The 24,646-nt window shown below is 41.9% G+C and overlaps 1 protein-coding gene and 1 non-coding gene across 3 annotated transcripts; one reads left to right on the top strand and one right to left on the bottom strand.

The window, feature by feature from the left end:
- Positions 1 to 783: 783 nt before the first annotated feature.
- LOC139658367 (hexokinase-2-like) lies at positions 784 to 24,245 on the top strand. Of its 2 annotated transcripts, XM_071536481.1 has the most exons (9): positions 784 to 937; positions 2,274 to 2,422; positions 2,927 to 3,046; positions 5,201 to 5,279; positions 5,539 to 5,655; positions 7,818 to 8,001; positions 10,882 to 11,037; positions 12,238 to 12,471; positions 18,824 to 24,245. In XM_071536481.1, exons 1-9 carry the CDS (start codon positions 898 to 900, stop codon positions 19,032 to 19,034), a joined length of 1,290 nt encoding a protein of 429 aa, XP_071392582.1. In that variant the 5' UTR covers positions 784 to 897; the 3' UTR covers positions 19,035 to 24,245. The 2 variants fall into 2 exon arrangements, with proteins under 2 accessions (XP_071392582.1, XP_071392583.1); XM_071536482.1 differs by lacking the exons at positions 784 to 937; positions 2,274 to 2,422 and having other exon boundaries at positions 3,042 to 3,046; positions 5,201 to 5,295; positions 5,556 to 5,655.
- Positions 15,795 to 15,866, bottom strand: trnaw-cca (transfer RNA tryptophan (anticodon CCA)). The gene has a single exon. It is a non-coding gene; the product is annotated as a tRNA-Trp (tRNA).
- Positions 24,246 to 24,646: the final 401 nt, after the last annotated feature.

Here is a 24,646-nt window from a genome sequence, read left to right as displayed (position 1 = left end):
TGACTCAATATCTGTCTATATCGTATATTGTGGTCTAAAGATGATTAGTAGGTAGGACATGCCATTAACACATCTCTCTCCCTCTCTCTCTCTATCTCTCTCTCTCCCTCTCTCTCTCTCTCTCTGTCTCTGTCTTTATGTCTCTCTCCCTCTCTCTCTCCCCCTCTCCCCCCCTCTCTCTCCCTCTCTCTTCTGTCTCTCTCTCTTCCTCTCTCTCCGTCTCTCTCTCTCTATCTCTCTCTCCCTCCCTCTCCCCCCTCCCTCCCTCTCTCTCCCTCTCCCCCCTCTCTCTCCCTCTCTCTTCTGTCTCTCTCTCTTCCTCTCTCTCTGTCTCTCTCTCTCTATCTCTCTCCCTCTCCCCCTCCCTCCCTCTCTCTCTCCCCCTCTCTCTCCCTCTCTGTCTCTGTCTCTCTCCCTCTCTCTTCTGTCTCTCTCTCCCTCTCTCTCCTCTCTCTCTCCCTCTCTCTCTCTATCTCTCACTCCCCCCCTCTCTCTCTCTCTCTCCCTCACTCTCTCCCCCTCCCCCCCTCTCTCTCTCCTCTCTCTCTCCCTCTCCCTCTCTCTCTCCTCTCTCCCCCCCCTCTCTCTCCCTCTATGCCTCTCTCTCCCTCTCTCTTCTGTCTCTCTCTCTTCTCTCTCTCTGTCTCTCTCTCTCTATCTCTCTCCCTCTCCCCCTCCCTCCCTCTCTCTCTCCCCCTCTCCCCCTCTCTCTCCCTCTCTGTCTCTGTCTCTCTCCCCCTCTCTCTCTCTCCCTCTCTCTCTCTCTCTCTCCAGGTGGAGGAGTGTCTGCAGCCTTTCCGTCTGTCAGTGGAGCAGCTGCAGGACGTTTCTTCCAGGTTGAGGAAGGATTTCATCCGGGGTTTGGGGAAACACACTCACCACCGCGCGCCCGTCAAGATGCTGCCCACCTTCGTCCGGGCCACGCCGGACGGGACAGGTAACGCCGGTTATATGTTACTGTTTCATTTTGTTTCGTTCAATCAGTTTTTCACAACTGCTTGCACACATTTCCTGAAATGATAAGCCGGTTTTCCCAAAAACTGTAAACACAAAACCAAAAACCCGCACACTGTTCTGGCCAAAACCTCACACCAAATGAAACTCAGAATCACTTTATCTTATTTATAAATGAAACTTTGCCTTCAAACGGCGCTCAGAAGCCACCAAATACATCGACACTACTGAATACCCGTCACACACTGGTGTGAGAAATAAAAACAGTACTATAAAAATGAATCAGTAACCACATGCTACTGTCATCTACACCAATTATTATATTATAGAAGTGTGCAAGTAAAACAATACACAGTATCCAAAAAGAAAAAAAAATGTACTGTATTTTCTGAATTTAGTGTAAACTGAATTTACTGCACTGTATCAGCAAACAAGTTGGGGGAACAAGTTAAAATAAAATTCAAGTAAAAATGTAACTAAAAATAATTCCAAAGTAAAGGTGAAGGATGGAAAAGGTGATTGGTGTTTGATCAGTTATGCTTGTTACTGTTTGCACCTTGAGGACTGTGTGTTCACTGGCTTCAGTTGGAATGACTGGAGTTTTGCACATTGAATGACAGTCTTTTCTATATGAAAACATGGGCTTACCTGTGCTTTATGAACAGATTTGTATGTGGGTTTTTGCAAAAAGGTAAAAAAAAAAAAGAATCTGCAATTTGTGTGAAAACAGGCGAATAGTGCTTATGGGTAGGACTGGGCGATAATTCAATATTATCTTTTATCATCTTTCAGTGGAATCATATTGTGATGATATGAAGATATTTTGATATCGTGACACACATTTCTGCTGTGTAAATTGATGATGACAAGCAAATTTTACTTAAAAACTCTGATAAAATGAGGTATGGTAGGAATATTATTTGAATATTTCTGTTTTGTTTGACAGCACATCTAACATTACCATTCGGTTCAATGAGATGAACATTAATTTGATTATTTAACGTGATTTTGCATACATGAACCATATTGTGATATATATTGATATCGATAAAAATCCTTATGATTATTATGATATTGATTTTCATATCGCCCAGCCCTACTTATGGGTCTTTCTTTTGGTTTCATAGAAGCAGTGTCAGTGTGTAAGTAACCCGTTTTTAATGAGGTTCAGCCAACTTTTGTACACAGTGATTTAAACTTAAATCAACAATCTACATTTCCCACAGATCACCTGTCAGTCAAACAGTGTGATGTTTTTCTCCTTGTTTTTTTTCCCTTGATGCAGTCTGAGTTTCTGCTTGTGGTTATTCCTCACACAGAGAAAGGAGACTACCTGGCTCTGGATCTGGGCGGCACCAACTTCCGGGTGCTGCACGTCCGGGTGGTGGAGGAGCAGCAGAAAGTCCTGAAGATGGACAGCCAGATCTGCGCCATCCCCCAGGAGATTATGCTGGGCCCGGGCGAGCAGGTGTGTGTGTGTGTGTGTGTGTGTGTGTAAACGTACAGTGTGAATATCTAAAATCAAATCTAGCATTGCTTTGTCTGTTTTACAGTTAAAGAAAATCACCAATAGATGATTATATAAGCAAGGGCATGAATTAGACTGCAAAGACCTACAATATGGACTTAATGCATTGCATAGGATTATCATGTGGGCTTTAACTAAATAGCTAGGGTTAATGCAAGTAATAAAAGACACAGATAAGATTAATACAGGAGTGGAAAGAGTACTAAAACATCCTACTCAAGTAGAAGTATTGTTACTTTTCTGATATTTTACTTAAGTACCTAAAAGTAAAAGTTCCGGTGTAAAAATCTACTGAAGTAAAAGTAAAAAGTAGCTAATTTAAAATGTTCTCAGGTTTGGTAAACATATCTATCTATCTATCTATCTATTTATCTATCTATCTATCTATCTATCTATCTATCTATCTATCTATCTATCTATCTATCTATCTATCTCTCTCTCCAGTTGTTCGATCATATTGCAGCCTGTCTGTCTGAGTTCCTGGACTCTCAGAATCTGAAGGGGAAAACGCTTCCTCTGGGCTTCACCTTCTCCTTCCCCTGCGAGCAGAAAGACATCGACAAGGTCACACACACACACACACACACACACACACACACACACACACACACACACACACACACACCAGACAATGGATTCATTTAGAGAAGGCTGTGCTTGTGTCTTTGTGCCTCAGAGGACAGAAACAGGGAAATTAAAGTCTTCAAAAAGTTCAGCTTGTGTGTAGTTTAGTTTTGTCTAGTAATTTAGTTTAGTCAGTTTGTTTGTTTTGTCTAGTGCAGATGGTGTGTAGGTGAGGCACAATTAAAATGTTTCATTCCCAAATGAGATAACCACCGTTCTTAAGGAAGTGGCGACTGCTCTTTTGAGTGACGCCCCAAAATTAAAACAAATGAAGGCTAGTCGGTAACTTAAGTCCGGAGTTAGATAACAACAAGATAAAACTTTTACAGACTTACAGACTTTTTCTCATAATAGATGTCGAGCATTTTGGAATAGAAATCTTATTCAAGGTGTCAAATGTGACTCACCGCGCCTTCGCTGTGTTTGTCCTTGTTGTGGGTGTGTAGGTACAAAAAACCAATAGGCTTAAGAAAGCCTACGACTCAAACAAAATCATCATATTCTTCTTGAAATATTTATTGTATAAAGTGCAAGGTGAAATCGTTTCCTCCCACTCTAGGCCTCCATCAGTGCAGTGAATAGAAATCTCCCCTTTCTCCCCATATACTGTATAAGCCAGTATTTCTTTCTGGTGCCAGTCAGAGCCACAGCAGTCCACATAATATCAGTATTGTATAGTGAGTGGAGTCACTAGCTGTGGTCCCCTACAGTCCTCTACACTGGGTAGAGCGTGGCACTAACACTGCCGGAGTCAGGGGTTTGGTGCTTTTGGAAAGCATCTACCAAACAGCATACATTAGGTCACCGGTTCTCAACGTGGGGTCCGGGGACCCCCAGGGGTCCTTGAGGGAGTTCCATGTCACATCCACACTAATACGTTTTCGTTTTAACGATCTCTGTCCACACGAGCGTTTCAGAAATAATCTCCGTCCATACTAACACGCCTGAAAACGCATATCACATGACCGTTCACATACACTGGGCATGTGCGTGCCGGTGTAAACAGGAAGCAGATTGTCTACTCTGCGGTTGGTTGCTTAGTTGCAGAAAATACTACGGAGGAAGAACAGCAATGGCGAAAAGTACAACCAGAGATTTAACTGCACAACAGCTGCTAGCATAGACAGCAAGGTTAGCAACGCCTGTAATTCGTTCTCCATGTTGAATTAACCACTGGTAGTCAAGGCCGATGTCGTTTGTTTTCTTCCGGAAAAGGGTCATGTGATAGGGGCGTGACGAATCAGGGAAGGACACGTTGTGACTGATAAGACCCAATCAGGAAGCAAACGTGGGTGTCTGCGTCATCGTTTTCAAAAGTCTCCGTCCTAAAACGCAATCCTGGAGTTTTCAAACTAAAACGGGGTCAGCAGCGTTTTCAAAAGTCTCCGTTTTAGGGCTTTGAAAACGGCGGAGTAGTGTGGAGGCTAGGTGTAAACGTAGCAAAAGTTATACGTTTTAAAACGAAAACGTATTAGTGTGGATGTGGCACCAGGGGGTCCACAGCAAATCGATGAATTGTTAAACTTCACCATTATTTCATTTACAAGAAGTTAACACAATTAGAGAATGTAGAAGAATGACTGTTTTGATCATAGTTTCTCTGTTATCTCTCCACATACAATACAGAGAGTCATGGAGTTCTGGACAAAATCATATCTGACAATAACAATATTCTCAGATTTGTGTTCAAGAGACAAAATTTTTATCAAATGGGGGCCCAAATGTGTAATAAATTAGGGGTCCTTGAACAAGGTTGAGAATCACTGCATTAGGTTACGCGTTATGTTGCTACACACTCATTTCTTTTTTTTTTTAGATTAGTTTTTGGGCATTTTTGCCTTTATTCAACAGTAGACATAATGGAGATAAACAGGAAAGACTGAGAGAGAGAGAGACATGTGACAAAGGTCCTGGGTGGGATTTGAACCCAGGATGTTGTGTTTTCATGACATGCACCTCAAACCACTGAGCTACCAGGTGGGGAGGCACCGCTGCACTCTTTCTTTCTAGAGATCGAAGAACCATCTGACCATCACGTCATTTTCATATCAAAATTTCCTCTGCACCCCCCCCCCCCCCTTCCACCTTCTACAGAGCATCCTGATTCGCTGGACCAAAGGCTTCAACTGCTCAGGAGTGGAGGGGGAAGATGTGGTGCGGTTACTCAGAGAGGCATCCACAGGAGAGGGGTGAGTGTGTGCCGTGGGTTTAAGGGTCATACAGTATAGACAGTGACATTTAGAAGATTTTAAAGCAATATTCCACTTAGTTTTAACATGGGTGTTATTTAAGTTTATTCAAATAAAAATGTTCAAAATGTTTATGTAGGTAGGTAGGTAATTATTTGGTCTAAAGATGATTAGTAGGTAGGACATTCCATTAACACATCTCTCTCTCTCTCTCTCTCTCTCTCTCTCTCTCTCTCTCTCTCCCTCTCTCTCCATCCCAGGACTATGATATAGGCTCAGTTGCCATGGTGAACGACACAGTGGGGACGATGATGAGCTGTGGCTACAGGGACCAGAGCTGTGAGATTGGCATGATCATCGGTAAACGGAAGCACCCAACTCTGCACTGACACACACACACACACACATAGCTACACACACACACACACACACACAGCTCAATACAGTGCGATATGGTCATACGATATGATAGCATAGCATTTGATACAATTGGATACAATACAATATACGATACGATATGTTATGATACGCTGTGATATGATACGATATGATGCGAAACATTATGATATGATCTATGATACAATACTCTGTGATACAATACGATACAATGCCACTTTATTCAAATATGTGACACCTCTTTGTTCAAAAGTAATTTGATTACTCATATATGAAGCAACATGATACTATAATGCTAAGATATGATAAGACATAATATAATACAATACAATGCCATATGTTACAATGTGATATGATACGATATAAGATACCATACCATACCATTATGGTTCACAGTGAGAGGAGTAATCTGGCTTTACTTTGTTTGTTCACTTTATTGTGTAATTTCCAAATGTTTCCAATTAAAAGAATCTAGTTTGACCTCTGTCCTCTCAACAACGGACATTTTAAATTAGCTACTTTTTACTTTTACTTCAGTAGATTTCTAGACCAGTACTTTTACTTCTACTTAAGTAAATACAGTAAATCAATACTTCTATTTGAGTAGGACATTCTAGTACTGGTTGTTCCAGCCAAGCAGTGTGATTCATCAAAGATGCATTCCAACCATGTTGATAATTCCCATAAAGTCCGTCTAGCTGTGCTTTATTGTTTACTGTAACTCCTGTGGTAACCAAGGAGTTAGTTTAACAGTGTTTGTTCCTCTGTAAGTATACTGGTCCAGACAGTTACACATGCGTTGGTAACCGTTGTACAAAGCCCATAATACTCTCAAGAGCGTTCTTGACTGTGATCACTGTGGTATCTGGTATCTTCTTAATCATAATCCTGGGAAAGAAGAACTCTCTCTCGGGTGTTACTGCACCTAGCAGTACCATGGATGCATACATAAGAGAAATAATGTGTTTGTCCCAGTATATAGGAGAGAAGGCTCTTGACAGCATTCATACAACATGACCGTATTATATATAATTAGGGTCATGCTGTGGCAGTGAATTGTGTCCTAGCTCGGCTATAATTAGTTTGGTTTGAGAACTCACTGGAATATGAAACAAATGATCTCCCTCTGGAAATGATTACGCCAGTCCTCTGTGTGTGTGTGTGTGTGTGTATGTGTGTGTGTCAGACAGAGAGAGAGAGAGATAGAGAGTGGTGGAGAAAGAGCAAGAGAGGTTGCTATGTTCTTATTTCTGTGTCTGTGTGTGAATGTGCATGCGTGTGTGTGTGTGTGCTCCCATACACGTTAATATCTAATCACGTGTTGCCATAACTCCAAGTCCCATAAAACACTGGGGCAGAGCCTAATTCATGCCATGTGCAATCTGTGCACTTCCTGAAGTTCGTCATTCATTATCTGTAAAACACTGGGGGTCCAGTCTGTGTGACTTCTATTTTTGTCTGACTTCAAAAAAAATTAAAAGCACCATAATTTGGTCAAAACTTCAATCAGCTGGTGTGTTTTCACCCTGCACACACATTTATGATTAATCCAACAAGTAATCCCTCATTTTAAATATCTCTGATCTGATTACTCTGGGGTTTGAGTAACAATCAAATTTACCTTTTTTATTTTTTATTTTTTAAATCTGATTACTGTAATCTCATTACATATAATCCATTACTGTTAGATGTTCAGGTACTTGAAATCAAATTGTTGTGATCCTGCAGCATGCAATCTGCTGCTCTTCTCTTCAGGTACTTATGATATAGAATTCAATTCAATTCAATTGAAATGAGCTCCATTGCCATTAAATGCTTAAGTCTCTGTTGCCAAAGCAACATATAATCAATAAATAAAGACAGAAAGAGAACTATAGTATGGCCTGGCATCATGTTAGCGCAGCAGAAACATGGATCTCGACAGTTTAAGCCAATCTTAAACTGTCGAGATCCATGTTTCTGTGTTTGTGTTTTTCCGCCTGCCCTTTTTTTTTCCAAAAGCACCACACCTCCATTTTGCTTTCAAATCAGAGAGCGATGGGTCCACATACGAATTTCATCCCTTTCTGTCCGGTCGTCCGCTAATCCTTGTATCGTATCGTATAATCTGTTCCTCTGCCCTTCAGGTACGGGAACCAACGCCTGCTACATGGAGGAGATTAAGAACGTGAAGCGCGTGGAGGGGGAAGACGGGCGGATGTGCATCAACACGGAGTGGGGCGGCTTCGGGGACGACGGCTCGCTGAGGGACGTCCAGACGGAGTTTGACCTGACGGTGGACAGGAACTCCCTCAACCCCGGGGTCCACACGTAGGTCTCTCTGTACAGCACATGTTAGAGGAACTAGAATTTATAACCTCCTCCTCTCCTCTCCTTGTCTCCTCTACTCTCCTCCTCTCCTCTCCTCCTCTCCTCTCCTTGTCTCCTCTCCTTGTCTCCTCTCCTCTCCTCCTCTCCTCTCCTCTCCTCCTCTCCTCTCCTTGTCTCCTCTCCTCTCCTCCTCTCCTCTCCTCCTCTACTCTCCTCCTCTCCTCTCCTCCTCTCCTCTCCTTGTCTCCTCTCCTCTCCTCCTCTCCTCTCCTCTCCTCCTCTCCTCTCCTCTCCTTGTCTCCTCTCCTCTCCTCCTCTCCTCTCCTCCTCTACTCTCCTCCTCTCCTCTCCTCCTCTCCTCTCCTTGTCTCCTCTCCTCTCCTCCTCTCCTCTCCTCCTCTCCTCTCCTTGTCTCCTCTCCTCTCCTCCTCTCCTCTCCTCCTCTACTCTCCTTGTCTCCTCTCCTCTCTGCTCCTCTCCTCTCCTTGTCTCCTCTCCTCTCTTCTCCTCTCCTCCTCTCCTCTCCTTGTCTCCTCTCCTCTCTCCTCTCCTCCTCTCCTCTCCTTGTCTCCTCTCCTCTCTGCTCCTCTCCTCTCCTTGTCTCCTCTCCTCTCTTCTCCTCTCCTCCTCTCCTCTCCTTGTCTCCTCTCCTTGTCTCCTCTCCTCTCTCCTCTCCTCCTCTCCTTGTCTCCTCTACTCTCCTTGTCTCCTCTCCTCTCTCCTCTCCTCCTCTCCTCTCCTTGTCTCCTCTCCTCTCCTCGTCTCCTCTCCTTGTCTCCTCTCCTCTCTCCTCTCCTCCTCTCCTCTCTCCTCTCTCCTCTCTCCTCTCCTCTCCTCTCCTCTCCTCTCCTCTCCTCTCTTCTCCTCTCCTCTCCTTGTCTCCTCTCTCCCCTCCTCCTCTCCTCTCCTCGTCTCCTCTCCTTGTCTCCTCTCCTCTCCTCTCCTCCTCTCCTCTCCTCTCCTCTCCTCTCCTCTCCTCTCCTCTCCTCGTCTCCTCTCCTCTCTTCTCCTCTCCTCTCCTCGTCTCCTCTCCTCTCCTCTCCTCTCCTCGTCTCCTCTCCTCTCCTCTCCTCCTCCTCCTCTCCTCTCTTCTCCTCTCCTCTCCTCTCCTCGTCTCCTCTCCTTGTCTCCTCTCCTCTCTCCTCTCCTCTCCTCTCCTCCTCTCCTCTCCTCTCCTTGTCTCCTCTCCTCTCTCCTCCTCTCCTCTCCTCTCCTTTCCTCCTCTCTCCTTGTCTCCTCTCCTCCTCTCCTCTCCTCTCCTTGTCTCCTCTCTCCTCCTCTCCTCTCCTCTCCTCTCCTTGTCTCCTCTCCTCTCCTCTCCTTGTCTCCTCTCCTTTCCTCCTCTCTCCTTGTCTCCTCTCCTCCTCTCCTCTCCTTGTCTCCTCTCTCCTCCTCTCCTCTCCTCTCCTCTCCTTGTCTCCTCTCTCCTCCTCTCCTCTCCTCTCCTCTCCTCTCCTCTCCTCTCCTCTCCTCTCCTCAATAAATACTTTGCAATACTTTGTTTAGTAAGATAAAAACAGATATTGATTTTGTAAATATGGATGATGCACAAAGATTGAGTTGGCTGTTTTCGTATGAAACATTTAGATTAGCTAGTTACCTGGAGAAAGCCTGGGAGATGAGAAAAAAAGCTCTTTATCAAGATAAACTGTAAGTTTGTAGCAGATCTTTTCAGTGTATTGTTCATTTGAAACCTATCATTTCAAATATGTTAGGCATGACACAGAAATAAAAATAAACTAAACTAAACTAAACTAAAACTACATGCATACACATGCACACATGCAGAGACATAGACAATTTAAAGTGTGTATAAATTCAGGTAAAACAGGAACAGACATTGGCTCTAAAAATCCAACATTAGTGTTAAGTCACGAGACCTTGTTAAAAACAGCAGTAAAAACACTTTCCACTTTTAAAAATCTTTAAAACTTTCTCAAAATATGATAGAAAAATAATTGAACTAGCAGGGACTATTTTCCCTGTTTCCAGGTAACTAATGTGTCTGGTAATCATTTACTAATGGTGTTCATGTTAACTAAGGTATTAATTTATACATTATTTAATAGTCATCTTTATAAACTATTAAATAATGTATAAATTAATACCTTAGTTCCTCTCCTCCTCTCCTTGTCTCCTCTCCTCTCTTCTCCTCTCCTCCTCTCCTCTCCATGTCTCCTCTCCTCTCCTCTCCTCTCCTCTCCTCTCCTCTCCTCTCCCCTCCTCGTCTCCTCTCCTCTCCTCTCCTCTCCTCTCCTCTCCTCTCCTCTCCCCTCCTCTCCTCTCCTCTCCCCTGTCCTCTCCTCTCCTCTCCTTGTCTCCTCTCCTCTCCTCCTCTCCTCTCTCCTCTAATGGTGTTAACATGAACACCACTAGTAAATTACACATTATTTAACCGTTAATTAAGGGTTAGTTAATGTTTATTAAGCATTAACTAACCCTTAACTTAGTGACCCTTATTGTAAAGTGTTACCAAAGAACCAAGTGTCGGGGCGCCTCTGATGTCACTTGGCGGTTTACAGCTAAAAATCACTCCGCGGCGGATGAATACGTTAGGTTGCTCACCTGAGATCGACCCTCAGAGTGAACTTGTACTTGCAGCTAAAAATTGTCCAGAGGCTTTGCAGTCGCATTCATCATAAATCTCCCAGAAACCGCATCTGGCGCCATCATGGAGGAACACTGGAAAATTGGATGAGCGCAAAATAATGACTAAACACATAATAACCATGTAAGAAAAAGCTGTGGTGTGGCTGCTTGTAGATCCATCCAGTAGAGTTCTCAGTGAGGAGTGAACAGTCTGATAAGGATATCGGGGATATTGTGGTTCTCTGTCCCCGCCGGTTGACCCCCCCCCCCACGGTCCGTGCCTCCCCGCAGGTTCGAGAAGATGATCAGTGGGATGTACCTGGGCGAGGTGGTGCGGCTGGTGCTGGTGAAGCTGACGGAGGACAAGCTGCTGTTTGACGGACAGGTGTCGGACGCCCTGCTGACCCCCGACAGATTCGAGACGAGGTTCATCTCCGAGATCGAGGAGTGAGTGTCTGATTTGAGATTTCGACTTTTACCGTTCCAACACCAAGCACCGAAGTTATTGTTTTTTGTCGTTGTTGTGTTTTTTTTGGTCTGGGAAAACAGATCAGGAGCATGTAAAAAAAAAAAAAAGATGGATTCTTTAAATTTAACCACTCAAACAAAATCAAATTTTAACAATGTCTTCAATAAACATCTTTGATCATATATAGGTACAGAAATAGAGGAATTCTGAATTCTGATAACATGGCCCCTTTAATTCTTGGTGTTTATTTTTTTTATTTTTTGTTAGGGTTAGGTTAGGGTTAGGGTTAGGGTTAGGGTTTTTTAATCACATTTCAGTGTTCTGGTACATGTTGATGCTTTTAATACATGTATGTATGTATATATAAGCTATATCTTTTTTGTATATTTTCTTGTCTCTCTTTTCTCCTTCTTTTTTATTTTCTCCTCCTCTCTCTCCCTCTCTCTCCCTCTCTCTCTCTCTCTCCCTGTCTCCCTCTCTCTGTCCCTCTCTCTCTCTCTCTCTCCCTCTCTCTGTCCCCCCCTCTCTCTTTCTCGATCTCCCTCTCTCTCTCGATCTCCCTCTGTCTCTCTCTCTCCCTCTCTCTCTCTCTCTCTCTCTGTCCCCCTCTCTCTCTCTGTCTCTCTCTCCCTCCCTCTCTCTCTCTCTCTCTGTCCCCCTCTCTCTCTCCCTCTCTCTGTCTCTCTCTCTCTCTCTCTCTCTCTCTCTCTCTGTCTCTCTCTCCCTCCCTCTCTCTCTCTCTCTGTCCCCCCCTCTCTCTCCCCCTCCCTGTCTCTCTCTCCCTCTCTCTCCCTCTCTCCCTCCTTCTCTCTCTCTCTCCCTCTCTCTCCCCCTCTCTGTCTCTCTCTCCCTCTCTCTCCCTCTCTCCCTCCTTCTCTCTCTCTCTCCCTCTCTCTCTGTCCCTCTCTCTCTCTCTCCCCCCTCTCTTTCCCCTCCTCTCTCTCTCTCTCCCTCTCTCTCTGCCCCCCCCTCTCTCTCTCTCTCTGTCTCCCTCTCTCTCTCCCTCTCTCTCTCTCTCTGTCTCTCTCTCCCTCCCTCTCTCTCTCTCTGTCCCCCCCTCTCTCTCCCCCTCTCTGTCTCTCTGTCTCCCTCTCTCCCTCCCTCTCTCTCTGCCCCCCCCCCCCCCCCTCCCCTCCTCTCTCTCTCTCTCTCTCTCCCTCTCTCTCTCTCTCTCTCAGGGAGGACGGCGGCCTGCAGAACGCTCAGGACATCCTGACAGCGTTGGGTGTGAGTTGTGGTCCGGTGGACTCTCACCTGGTGCGGTTGGTGTGTGACACCGTCTCCTCCCGCTCCGCCCGGCTCTGCGCCGCCGCCCTGGCGACCGTCGCCAACAGGATCCGCTTGAACCGCAGACTGGACCACCTGAAGACCACCGTGGGGGTCGATGGGACGGTCTACAAGAAACACCCCAAGTAAGAAATGAGGAGACACAGGGTTTTGTTTTTTTTATTTGTGTGTGTGTGTGTGTGTTAAAATAGGAAACACAATAATGAGAAAATAGGCTACAGTACAGAAATATTCCACGAAATATTTCATCAAAATAAATCTCTGTTTTGCTATTACACAGCCAGTGTCTTGTAGGTCTTTCCTGGAAAAAATCCTCTGCTGCACAGGAAGTGATGCGTTTTTACGTTTCTGGTTTGTTTGGAATAAACAGGAGAAGAAGAAGAACTGGGTAGTGAGCATGAGCAGCGATAGCCACCATGGCTGAACAGACAGAGAAAAGAGAAACTCAAACTGCATCGACAGAAAATCCAAGCCCCGCCCCCACACTGTTTGATTGACAGGTGACCTGTGGGAAGTGCAGCAGAAACATCACAGTGAGGCTGAGGGACAAAGATGGAGACTAAATAAAATCAAAAACAAGTATGCTGCGTATTGCCACTTTAAAATAAGAATAATTAAATATGTAAAATGAGATGAGAAAATGTAAATGAGAAATGTAATGAGGAAAACATAAGAAACAATATAGGATTAAAAGTTGGCAAGATAAAAAAAACAATTGCATAAAAGCAAGTCTATAAAAGTGAGTTTTAAGAAGTGATTTAAATGCACAACAATAAAGACATTTGAGAGTCTTTTTATACACAGTGTATTTGTGTTTGGTCGGGGACTAAATGCAATGGGAGCTCACACTCACTAATGAAAGAAAACCCAACCCAAGATGTTTAAATGCGACATGTGATTGAGTTGATAAGTGCAAAACATATTTCAGTTAGCTCGTCATTTGTGCAGAAGATCCATGAAAACGTTGAGAGACGTCACATCACAGCCAGCACAGAGAGAGGAGGACAGGAACACTGAGGCTGTGACCGGAATGGATCACTGTTCCCTCATCTGTATTTCCCTATATAGTGCTGCTCTATTTGTGCACTAATTAGCGGTAAATCACACATGATTAATGAGTGAATTCGGACACTTAATTCATCATCAACCTGCATCTGCATTCACCAGTCGCATAAACAAATGTTTCAGCTAACATTTGACAAGTTACCAATATTCCTTCAAAGCCAACCACATATGTGTCACTAGCTGACATTAAACAGAAAAAAAAATATTCACCGACGTTCCCATCTAGGCGTTTTCCGACCTTATGTCGGTGAATAAATATTCTATGCATCGGAGTTGTGTGCGGCTTCTTTTTTCTGTTTATTTTCACACAGCAGCACTTCGCCAATCCAGCTGTGCGGTTTCCTTCACCTTTTGGATTCTCACTAGCTGACATTAATAAAAAAAAAAGGTTACAGTAAGCTATGTACCGTATAACCTGCAGCTAGAGATAAATACCTTCCTGAACAACAGACCTTCATGTTAATGTTACCGTTAACGAGCTCAAATTAGCTTAACAAAACGTGCACTTATAATTAATTATCAATTGGCAGTTAAAAGAAAACATCTTTAGAATAGCTTGACGCCTTTTGGTACCAAAAAAAAGCAAATTTACTTGTATTAGTAAACGAGGTTTGGTGAAGAAGAGGATGCCATCATTATAAAACCACGGAAGGGTTACAACTTCGTTGCTTGGTAACGGCCAGGTGACGACAGACTCGCAATGCATTTTGGTATACTTTCACCATTTTAGTGACCAGGCTTGTTCACTAGATATTACAGTGCATTGTGGGAAATATGTAGTGCCCTCAAAATCATTCCACAATATCAAGACACTAACAAAAAATGTCTGACGTACGTATTACTGCCCTAAAACACAGACAGTGATTCATTCCGGTCACAGCGTGAGTCACCACATCCGATGAGTCATGAGTGCCATAAAGACGTACAGTACATGCTCCAGAAGCTGAAATAATAAACTGTTGTGTGTTAGTTTATCACGGCTAAAGGCAATTTCCTGTCACTTCAGCCAACTCCAAGTGTAGATTAAAACTGCTGTTTGTTGAAGGAGTAGAGGGGATAAACTTGTGAATGAAGTCGTCCTGCTGATTGAATTTATGCTAAGCTTCATATTAGTGTAAGCAAACAATGTTCTGTGTATTTAATGTTATTCATAAAATGACCTTATCTGCAATATTTTACTACCCATTGCTCTGTGTAGTTATTATTACTGATTATTAGGCCCGCTTAAAGGAATAGGTGAAGGTTGTTAGTCCATATAACACACAGGGAGGCTGCAGCACGACTCTGTAGCAGCCTGCTCCAAAACAACTGAACATTTTCCAAACGAGTTCCAAAAAAAGAGCAAAAAATGACCATAAAATGTCTCCATAGCATAATCCAAGTCTCCTGAAGCCAAACGGTCGCACAGTGAGAGGAAAAGACCGATATTTACACCGTTATTCAGCGCAAATCTTCACTGCAGACGTTCACGCTTGCTTCCTCATCCTCACACGACTTCTACAAAATACAAAGTAATACAAAAATATCATCCAATGAAAATTCCCCCCCATTCACCTGAAACTCATTTTCCCAGACGGGCGACGGAGGCGGAGAATATTCCTCTACAGCCGAGTGCAGACTGCTGTCCGCCCACTTCCTCTGTATCTCATTAATATTTAAATAAGCCCCTCCCACTGACACTTTCTGTTTCATTCAGAAAATACGTCAATATATCACGGAAGCCACTTCATGGGGTCTTTAAGATGCTGATGAACCAGGGCCTGTGTGTTTTGGTTAATAATAACTTTATTTATATAGCACCTTTTAAAAACAGAGTTTACAAAGTGCTTTGACCGACAAAATAAAAGCAGAATACTCAAATTATGAATTTAAAAGGCAATAAAACAATAACAAACAGGGATTAAATTCATAGGAGGACAGAGGTGGAAAAGAGCAAACATTCAAGTAAATAGTGGTATAATCGTAAGATGAAAACCAAAATAAATAAAATAATAGAATAAAAGTAAGATCAAATTTAGAGTTAAGAGAAAAGACGTAAAAAGACAATAGAAAGAAGATAAAAAGATGATAAAAAGCTGATAAAAAGACGACATCACACAAAAGCAAGTCTATAAAAATGGGTTTTAAGAAGTGATTTAAAAGAAGTCACCGATTCTGCAGCCTTCTCTCCTCAGGCAGGTCGTCCCAGAGCCGAGGGGAAAACCCTGATGGGAAAAGCGCTTTAGTCACCTTTAGTTTTAACTCTAGACTTTGGAACAGCCAGAAGTTGCCCCGCCTGAGGATCTGAGGCTGCACACCGGCTCATATGGGGTCAACATGTCTGTAAGGTTAAGGACTCTTCAGCAGAGCAGGTTGGGTCTGAACCACCTGCTGCCTAAAGATCTGACCCCGACGTGATTTGAACACGCAACCTTCTGATCTGGAGTCAGACGCGCTACCGTTGCGCCACGAGGTCTGGATGAGGAGGAGAACAGAGGAACTTGACTCTCTGGATTTGTGAATGTAGAGGCTTTAACTGTGATCATCTGTGGAGAGGTCAGGATTTTTAATTTGAGAGTATTATTGGCCAATGAGAATATATTTTTTGGATCTTAAACCAATGTTAAGGACAAGGCAGAGCATGCTGACAGAGTGTTGTGATAATTACTGGCAAATGACGTCGGTTTCAGTTAGGAAACTCTGCTGTAAGTAAAAGTTTTGAGAGTCAGTGGTCAGTCCAAGGATATAGCACAGTCACAGTGAAATAAAAATTGACTTTTTCACCTTGTTATCCAATTTTCCACTACCAGTCAAAAGTTTGGACACACCACATTTTTCTTTATTTTCACTATTTTCCACATTTTAGAATAATAGTAAAGACATCAAAACTATGAAATAACACAAATGGAATTATGCAGCGACCAAAAAAGTGATAAATAAATCAAAACTATCTTATATTTTAGATTCTTTAAAGTAGCCGCCCTTTGCCTTGATGGAAAGGCAAAGGCTTTGGAAAGAAATTCACCCATAGGATCAACTTCACTATTTATATTTGTCTAAGAAACTCATTTCAGGCAAACATTTACAACATTGTTTATTTTCTTGTATTTTTATATCAAAATCTGATTAGTTTTACTCCCTGGAAAACGGAAAAACTTTACTGGTGACATCATCGTGTCCCCGGAGGCGTAAATAAAAATTCCAACCAATAAAACATCACAGATTTTTGAGCAGTCCCGCCCCCACTGCCCCTCCCATCCAATAAAACTGCCTTTCTCTCCCTAACTGATCTCCCATTGGTTTACACTTTTTGAGTGACCCCTCCCTTGCGTTATGTCCCGCCCCCAACATCCTGTTTCAACAGGAAATACATCGCATTAAGGAAGCAAGATGCTCTCAACATGCCGTTTCACTGTGACATTTCGAGCAACAGAAAATAAAATAATTTCTTTCTAAAAAGCTCCTCTGTCTGTAGAGCCTGAGTGTGAGAAGACTTGAGGGCTCGAAATGGTACAGGAGGAATGGGACAGCACTTTGTGGCATCACGTGTTGCCTTGACGACGTTATCTCCCGTCAATTAATCAATTTGTAATTTACTCTTTGTTTGCGCTTTTGTCTAAACAACATTATTAAGCTAAAATGAAAAAAATGTTGATGAATAATGTTAAATAGCCCTAGGTATATGTTTTGTAACATTGCAAAGTTTATACTGTGCAAATGGATGTAGAAAATACTCTTCATTCTATACTACATCATTACAATATGTAAATATGTAAAAAAAAGAAAAAAAGAAACAGTAGGAGGTACGCTGAAAGCAAATGCTACTTTTAATAAAGCTTAATGAGCACAAATAAGCACATAAGGAAGGCTATATTACATGCTGCTTATATTAGCAGCATCTAACATCCTTCTTAAACGTTTAGGAAAACTTAACTTTCTTTTTTCTCAAATGAGCTGTTTATTCTGTTTTTAATGTTGCAATGTTTTCTCTTTTAACTGTATCTTGCATGTAGTTTCACCCTTTCATTCCTGTTTCTCGCTAAGGTCTTGTTAATTGTTTTTTGTGATTATTTTTCCTTAATTATGTTTTTTTTTGTCTGTTGTATCGGGTGTATTGGCTGATATTTTCCACATACATGAATATTAACGTCACAAAGGTTGATGGAAGACAGAAGCAGCCGTCGGGGCGTGGAGGGGCGAGGCGGCGGAGACTTCCCCGGCTCTGTTCTCTTCAGGAGATTTTTGGGAAAGTCTCGGTTTATCTGTGTGAACTTGCAGAAAGCGGCCGGGTGTCGACACATTAACGGGCTTCCTGCCTTTGTGAGGAGTCTGTTGAGAACGAGCCAAGACTCAAACTGTTAACACTTCTCTTTCCTCCAATATTATCCAGCATACTTGCAGAGGTGCGACAGCAGTCAACACATTATATCGCACGCTGACTCTCCTCTCCACACAGACACTGCAGGGGAGTTTAGAGTAGAATAAAATGGTAAATAACTGAGGAAAATCAGGTCAGGATCGGCGTCTGCTTCCTGTCGGCCATTTTGTTGTGTCTCCTCATGGCCGTGTAGCTCGTCGTCTTTTTGGTTCCATTACTCCACTGGTCCAAATAATTAGATTTAACTTGTTCAGTGAATGTGTTCAATCTGAATAGTGTTTTTTGTTAGCAGTGCTGCTCTGAAAGTCTGTAAGGCTTGATGTTCAGCTCTCTCTCTCTCTCTCTCTCTCTCTCTCTCTCTCTCTCCCTCTCTCTCTCTCTCTCTCTCTCTCTCTCTCTCTCCTTCCCTCTGTATCTTCTCGCAATTCAAATTACAATTCAAATCTGCTATATTGGCCGGAGAGAAAAAGGATCTATGTTGCCAGAGCATTTGCAAAGATTAAAGTCAGATAGATAATGGATACTATCTTCTGTCTTTGTCTCTCTCTCTCTCTCTCTCTCTCTTTCTCTCTCTTTCTCTGTCAATTAGAATTTTTCAATTTTAACTTTATTTGCATGACAGGTAAATACTTTTGTGTTGCCAAAGTATATAGCGGGAAAAATAATATATACATAAGAATAGATACTGCTAATAATAATAACTCATAACTAATTATAGACTCTCTCTCTCTCTCTCTCTCTCTCTCTCTCTCTCTCTCTCTCTCTCTTTCTCTCTTATTCTGACTCTCTCAAATTCACATCTGTTTTATTGGCTTGACAGGGAAAGGATTTGCATTGCAAAGGATAAAGTCAAATAATGTAAACAATGAAACAGTATTCAGCAAATAACATACAGCATACAATAGTAAAGTGGCATATAAAGGCAATTCAACAATTTGAGTCAGTGTGTAGCAATACAGGATGTTATTTCTTACAAATCAGATAAAACTGACATTTTTCTCAATATTTACATATTCTCTCTCTCTCTCTCTCTCTCTCTCTCTCTCTCTCTCTAGTTTCAGCGAGGAGCTCCAGGCGACGGTGCGCCTCCTCGCCCCGGGTTGTGACATCACCTTCCTGGTCTCGGAGGACGGCAGCGGGAAGGGCGCTGCCATGGTAACGGCCGTGGCTCAGCGGCTGGCCCTCCAGTCTCGCCTGCTGGAGGACAGCGACGGAGAGGTGGATGATGAAGAGGAGGAGGAGGAGGAGGAGGAGGAGGAGGATTAATAATAACAATAATGACAGTAATAAGGCTGTGGTACACAAATGCTTTAACTAGAGGTGTGCTCATCTCAAAAAAACTTAAACTTTATGGGGTGCTGACTTAAAAAAACATAAACTACAGAAAAATGTCCACACTCAGTATGTGCCAGTATGTATTTATGAGCGTCTTCAAATTGCATAGCAGCAACAGAAATGCTGAGGAAGGTCAAGGGATGAAAGCAAAAATGCATACGTTGCTGTTGCTGCTATGCAAATTACAGACTGTCATAAATACAGAGTACCTGAGTTTCTATAGTTTACATAATGCTTTGATGAGACGGGAAGTTTAGCCTTCGGATGAGGAGTCATGAGTCTGTTTTAAAGTAAGAATCCACAACATTTTCAGATAAGTAAAAGTCCGTTATAGTATTCTCTATCGCCAGTTACTATATCACAACCTACTATATACATCCAGTTCAGGAAGACGTTTGCTGTTGCTGTTCCGCTGTCTGATCGCTCTTTCCTGGGAAAATCCTCTGCTGCACAGGAGCCAGTGTGTCAGGAAGTGTTTCATTCACAGCTGCAGCGATGTTCCTCCATGTTGGAGGACCGGTGTGCAGCTGACAGCCTCCAGTTCATGACCAAGACTCTGACATGTTGATCATTATAATGCACAGCTGTTGTGCCCCACCTGCCCTCTAGTGGACTATAAAGCAAATACATGAGTCACAGAATGCGTTGCGGGAGTCAGGAATTTCTGTCAAAATTGCAAGTTCATTACATAACTCAAAAAAAGATAAAAGAAAAACACCAAGAGACAACGAAGATAAGGGGCACTGCAGCGGGCCACTGTGCATTTGACAGTTTTTTGCGAGTGCAGACTAGTCTAGTCTAGTTTATTTATATAGCCCTTTATCACAAACATGTCTCAAAGGGCTTTACATAGCATCATATACATGTCATATACATACATAGGAAAATGGCAGTGTTTTAAAGAAATGATTACAGCTGCTAACACACACACATGAAAAAAATTTTAGGCTAATACCCTGCCATTGCCTTGTATGCAAACGGTCATGATTATGGCTGTAGGATAAATGAAAAAAAAGCAAACTAAACCGCCGTATAAATCTGAGAATATTTTTATTGTTAGAGATGATTTTGTCCAGAATTCCATGAGAGATAACAGAGAAACTATGATCAAAACAGTCATTCTTCTACATTCTCTAATTGTGTTAACTTCTTGTAAATGAAATAATGGTGAAGTTTAACAATTCATCAATTTGTTGGGGACCCCCTGGAACCCCGTCAAGGACCCCTGGTGGTCCCTGGACCCCACCTTGAGAACCACTGCTTTAGCTAACTGCTCATTTACTGTAAGTCAGTCTGGTTAAGTGAATTTTCTTAACACCAAACATAAATATATAGTATTGTGCACATTCATGGATACAGACAGCAGAGGTTGTGTGCTTGCATACACTACAGACAGATTAACTCCACCTCTTCGTCTCTTGGACAGCCAGCAGCAGCAGATGTGTTGCCTGTTAAACACATTTCAGAACAGACTTATTTGACTCCCTGTCCGAAGGCTTGAACGAGAGCGACCTCTGGTCCTGTAGAGCAGTGATTCTCAACCTTTTTCATATCAAGGACCCCTAATTTAGTCCGCATTAAGGCCACGGTCCACCATCTGATGAGATTTTGTCTCTCGCACCCAAATCTGAGAATATTTTTATTGTTTGATATGATTTTGTACAGAAATCCATGACTATCTGTATTGTAGGTAGTCATGGCATTCTTGTAAATTGAATAATGCTGAAGTTTAACAATTCATCAATTTGCTGGGGACCCCCTGGAACCCTCTCAAGGACCCCTGGTGGTCCCCGGACCCCGTGTTGAGAACCACTGCTGTAGAGCATGGCACTAACACTAACAGGTCTTTACAAATGGATGATCTGATTTCTTTTACACTCTTAAATGTTCCTTGTTCACAGTAAGAAAGTGAAAATTGCACTGAGTTGTTTTGCCAAAGTTGTATGTAGAAAAAATGCCTCTGAAATTTGTCAGTCGGAAAGTGGGCGGATTTCACATAGAAAGCTGACTTTACTGGAGTCGACCAATCATCTTCCTTTTGGGGGAGGGGGCGGGGGCCCTCTAGTACTGCCAGCCAATCAGAGCATTAGCTCCTTCTGGCTGCTAGAAACGCCCCAAAACAGACTCTAGGCTTAAGGTGGGAGAGAAGAAGAGAATAAATTACTAAAAATATTTATAAATTATTTCACTTGAAACAAAAATTAACACTTGAGTGTGTTTCATAAACTCAAGGCTATAATACAAAATTGTAGGAAAGGAAAAAATCCCTTTAAAATCCATTTCCTTGAGTAATTGTAAGGTGCTTTGGATAAAAGTGTTAGTTTTTACTTCTACTGCAATCCCTTAAATTCCATCATGCACATTCATTTTACTTCAGTTTCCCACCTCCACTCCCCTGTTTTGCCTGAGGAAGCTGCCGGTGTATCATCAATCTCACAGTCACAATGAAACTGCATTTAGAAAGAGATTTAAGAGTGTCTTGCTTCCTTAATGTGATGTATTTCCTGTCGAAACAGGATGTTGGGGCGGGACATAATGCAGGGAGGGATCATACAAAAGTGTGAACCAATGGGAGATCAGTTAGGGAGAGGATGGCAGTTTGATTTAAGGATTGTTCAAAAATCTGTCATGGTTTTATTGGTTGGAATTTTAAAAAGAAAGTAAAATGAATGAGATTTTGTACAAAAATAGAAGAAAATAAAGTTTGTTTTGTCATTTGGGGAGCATAAATTGTCGAACAGGTGTATGGTGTGATAGAATGAGCTAAAAAGACACAAAAAAAAAGATTTTTCATTTCAGTGTGACTTTAAGACAGTGATACACAGATCAACTTTCTGGGCAGCTAACCTCTGATCTGCAACATTGCTGAGGAGTGAATTCAACATTGTTGCTTTTATCACAGAGGGCCGTCTTGTTGCCAGGAAACATCTGATCACATTTTGTCCCAGCGTGGCTGTTTGTTGCCTGTTGCTATAGGAGCATTTCCCATTTACATTACCCTAAAAAAAAAAAAAACTGCCCAGTGTATCAGCATCACCATCCTTAGATAAGGGATGAGTCAGAAAGAGATGATGCAGAGCGGAGGAGGGGAAGGAGAAGTAGAAGGAAGAGGAAGAGGAGGAGGAGATTTGATGATGAACCATCAAACTGGGAAGATTTTTTACTGCTTGAAATCAACAAGACAACCCCAAATGTCCAGGGCTTTTAATGAGGTTTTGCTTTACGTGCCAAAAACCTTCATGCTGTTTCTGTTTCAAATGCAAAATGGTCATGAAAAGTTACAAGGGAAAAGTTACAAGTTGCAAGGGAAAAGTTACAAGTGAAAAGTTACTATCTTGTCTTTTCTATCTTTTCTTAAAAGGGGAAAGTTGCAAGTAAATAGTTACAAGGGAAAAAGTTACTATCTTGAAAAGCCGTGCCTTCTGCTCTCAGGTTTACTTGGTAAAACATTGTTATAACTCTTAGGCCTGTTGGTTAATGCTGTTACTGTATCAGTGTCCTGCTGAAAACTCATGTCGCCTATTATGACTTTTTTTTTTTTTTTTTACATTCATTGACAGTTGACCTCTGAAGTGTGACATCATTTTTCAGCCCAAATAAGGGATTCTGGCCCCGCCCCCCCTTTTTCAGTCTGATGTGAAAATGAATAGAGGAGTAAAATGATGTCAATGACTTTAACGACTTCCAGCACTAATATTGACTATTTTTGCACTATTATGCATTTCTTTATTAGTTGAGGTGGATTCTGATGGGTGTTAAAGCTGTAATGAAAAAAGTAAAAAAAAAATCTGTAGCCATACGTCTAGCAAAATAGTAATAATTACATGTTAAAATATGTAATAACTTCGTCATATGTGATTTCTACTCATTACACCCATTCAGTCCCAAGAGCAACAAACAGAATCCAAAAATTCCATTAATTTTCATTTCCACCATAGACAAAATAAAAATTGATCCGGATAGAATCCAAAAGCCTTGAAATGACGACACACTTGAGAGGCCTTTTGTCTTTGTTTACTGCTGTTACACTGTTGTTGATTTCCTGCTGAAACCTTGTATCTCCAAGTCTGACTTCTTGTTACTCTGTTTTCCACAATACTAAGCCTGTCCAGGAATGTTTGGGGATAAACGATGGCTGCGAGGGACGGGATGGTGGGATGTTCAAATTCTACATTCTGCTTTTGTTGTCACTCCTCCAACATGGCGGCACGTCCCTCGTTGCCACTGGCGACCACATGTGCCAGTGGTAACATATGCCATGTGTCGACGATGTGGCTTTAAAAAGTGCACTGCTTTCTGTTGGTTGCTTGCAGTGGTGGAAGAAGTACTGAGATCTTTTACTTAAGTAAAAGTAGCAATACAACAATGTAAAGATACTCCATTACAAGTAAAAGTCCTGCATTCAAAATCTTACTTAAGTAAAAGTACATAAGTATTGGCAGCAAAATGTACTTAGAGTATCAAAGTAAACGTACTCATTATGCAAACTGTCCCCATTTAGAGAGTTATATTTTTCATAAATTATTGGAATATTAATACTGATTTATTGACATACATGTACATGTAAGCAGCATTTTAAAGTTGTCAACGTGAAGCTAATCTTAACAATTTAGCTATACTTTTGGGTAGTCTAATCTATAACAATGCTATTTTATAGTTATTTTATAAAGATGATCAAATGTTTTAAATATAAAACACTGATCTGAAAAGTAACTAGTAACTATAGCTGTGAAATAAATGTAATGGAGTAAAAAGTACAATATTTCCCTCTAAAATGTAGTGGAGTATACATTTAAGTACAAAGTTGCATAAAATGGAAATACTCAAGTAAAGTACAAGTACCTCAAAATTGTACTGAAGTAGAGTACTTGAGTAAATGTACTATGTAAATGTTACTTTCCACCACTGGTTGCTTGTAATTTTGGTGATTTAGGGGATTTACGCTTCTTCTACTGTTGCACTCTTGGCAAGCTGCTTTGGATAAGAGCGCCAGCTAAATGATTTAAAATGTAAATGTTTTATAACCCAAGGAACAAAGTGAAACTTGTGAAAATGTATTTCATGTCAACAAATATATAGCGCATATGGAAAATGAAACCAGCTTTGCTCAGTTCCTTAAAAGTTGTGGTTTTACAGACACAAGGTGTTTCTAGTCTTGTGGTGTTTTTCAACCTACAACATGTTACAGTGTGTTTTCTTCCAAATATGTTGAGTCCAACTGAAATATTTCTCCCCGCAGTGCTGAAAGTGACACTGCAAAATAATTGCTTCCTTTATTAAAAAGCGACTCACTGATGTTGCAGCTGGAGCAAAAGCGATGAAAATCCCAACTAGTGGATTTTTCACTGACGTTTCACAGAAGACAGAAGACAGACTGCAGCCTGGAGACGCTTCTCATCTGTTGGCTCTTTGGGTATTCAGAGTAAAAAGTTGCTCTTGATCCAGAATTCTTTATTGTCTTACAACATTTAAAAAAAAAAAAAAAAGAGGTTTTGACAGCAGCAGTGTCTTCATCAGGGTGTAAAGCAAGATGTCGACCAGCG

Source organism: Centroberyx affinis, unplaced genomic scaffold, assembly GCF_046629955.1.
Source record: "Centroberyx affinis isolate AG114_WGS23_722 - 3 ecotype Tasmania unplaced genomic scaffold, CSIRO-AGI_Caff_v1 ptg002876l_1, whole genome shotgun sequence".
Taxonomy (NCBI): domain Eukaryota; kingdom Metazoa; phylum Chordata; class Actinopteri; order Beryciformes; family Berycidae; genus Centroberyx; species Centroberyx affinis.
This window is presented reverse-complemented; position numbering and strand designations above follow the sequence as displayed.

Excerpts from the sequence above, each read along its gene's own strand:
- LOC139658367 (XM_071536481.1), top strand. The coding sequence starts at position 898 with ATGCTGCCCACCTTCGTCCGGGCCACGCCGGACGGGACAG. Across the intron at positions 938-2,273 it reads GGCCACGCCGGACGGGACAG|AGAAAGGAGACTACCTGGCT; the intron begins GTAACGCCGGTT and ends TTCCTCACACAG. Across the intron at positions 5,656-7,817 it reads TGAGATTGGCATGATCATCG|GTACGGGAACCAACGCCTGC; the intron begins GTAAACGGAAGC and ends TCTGCCCTTCAG.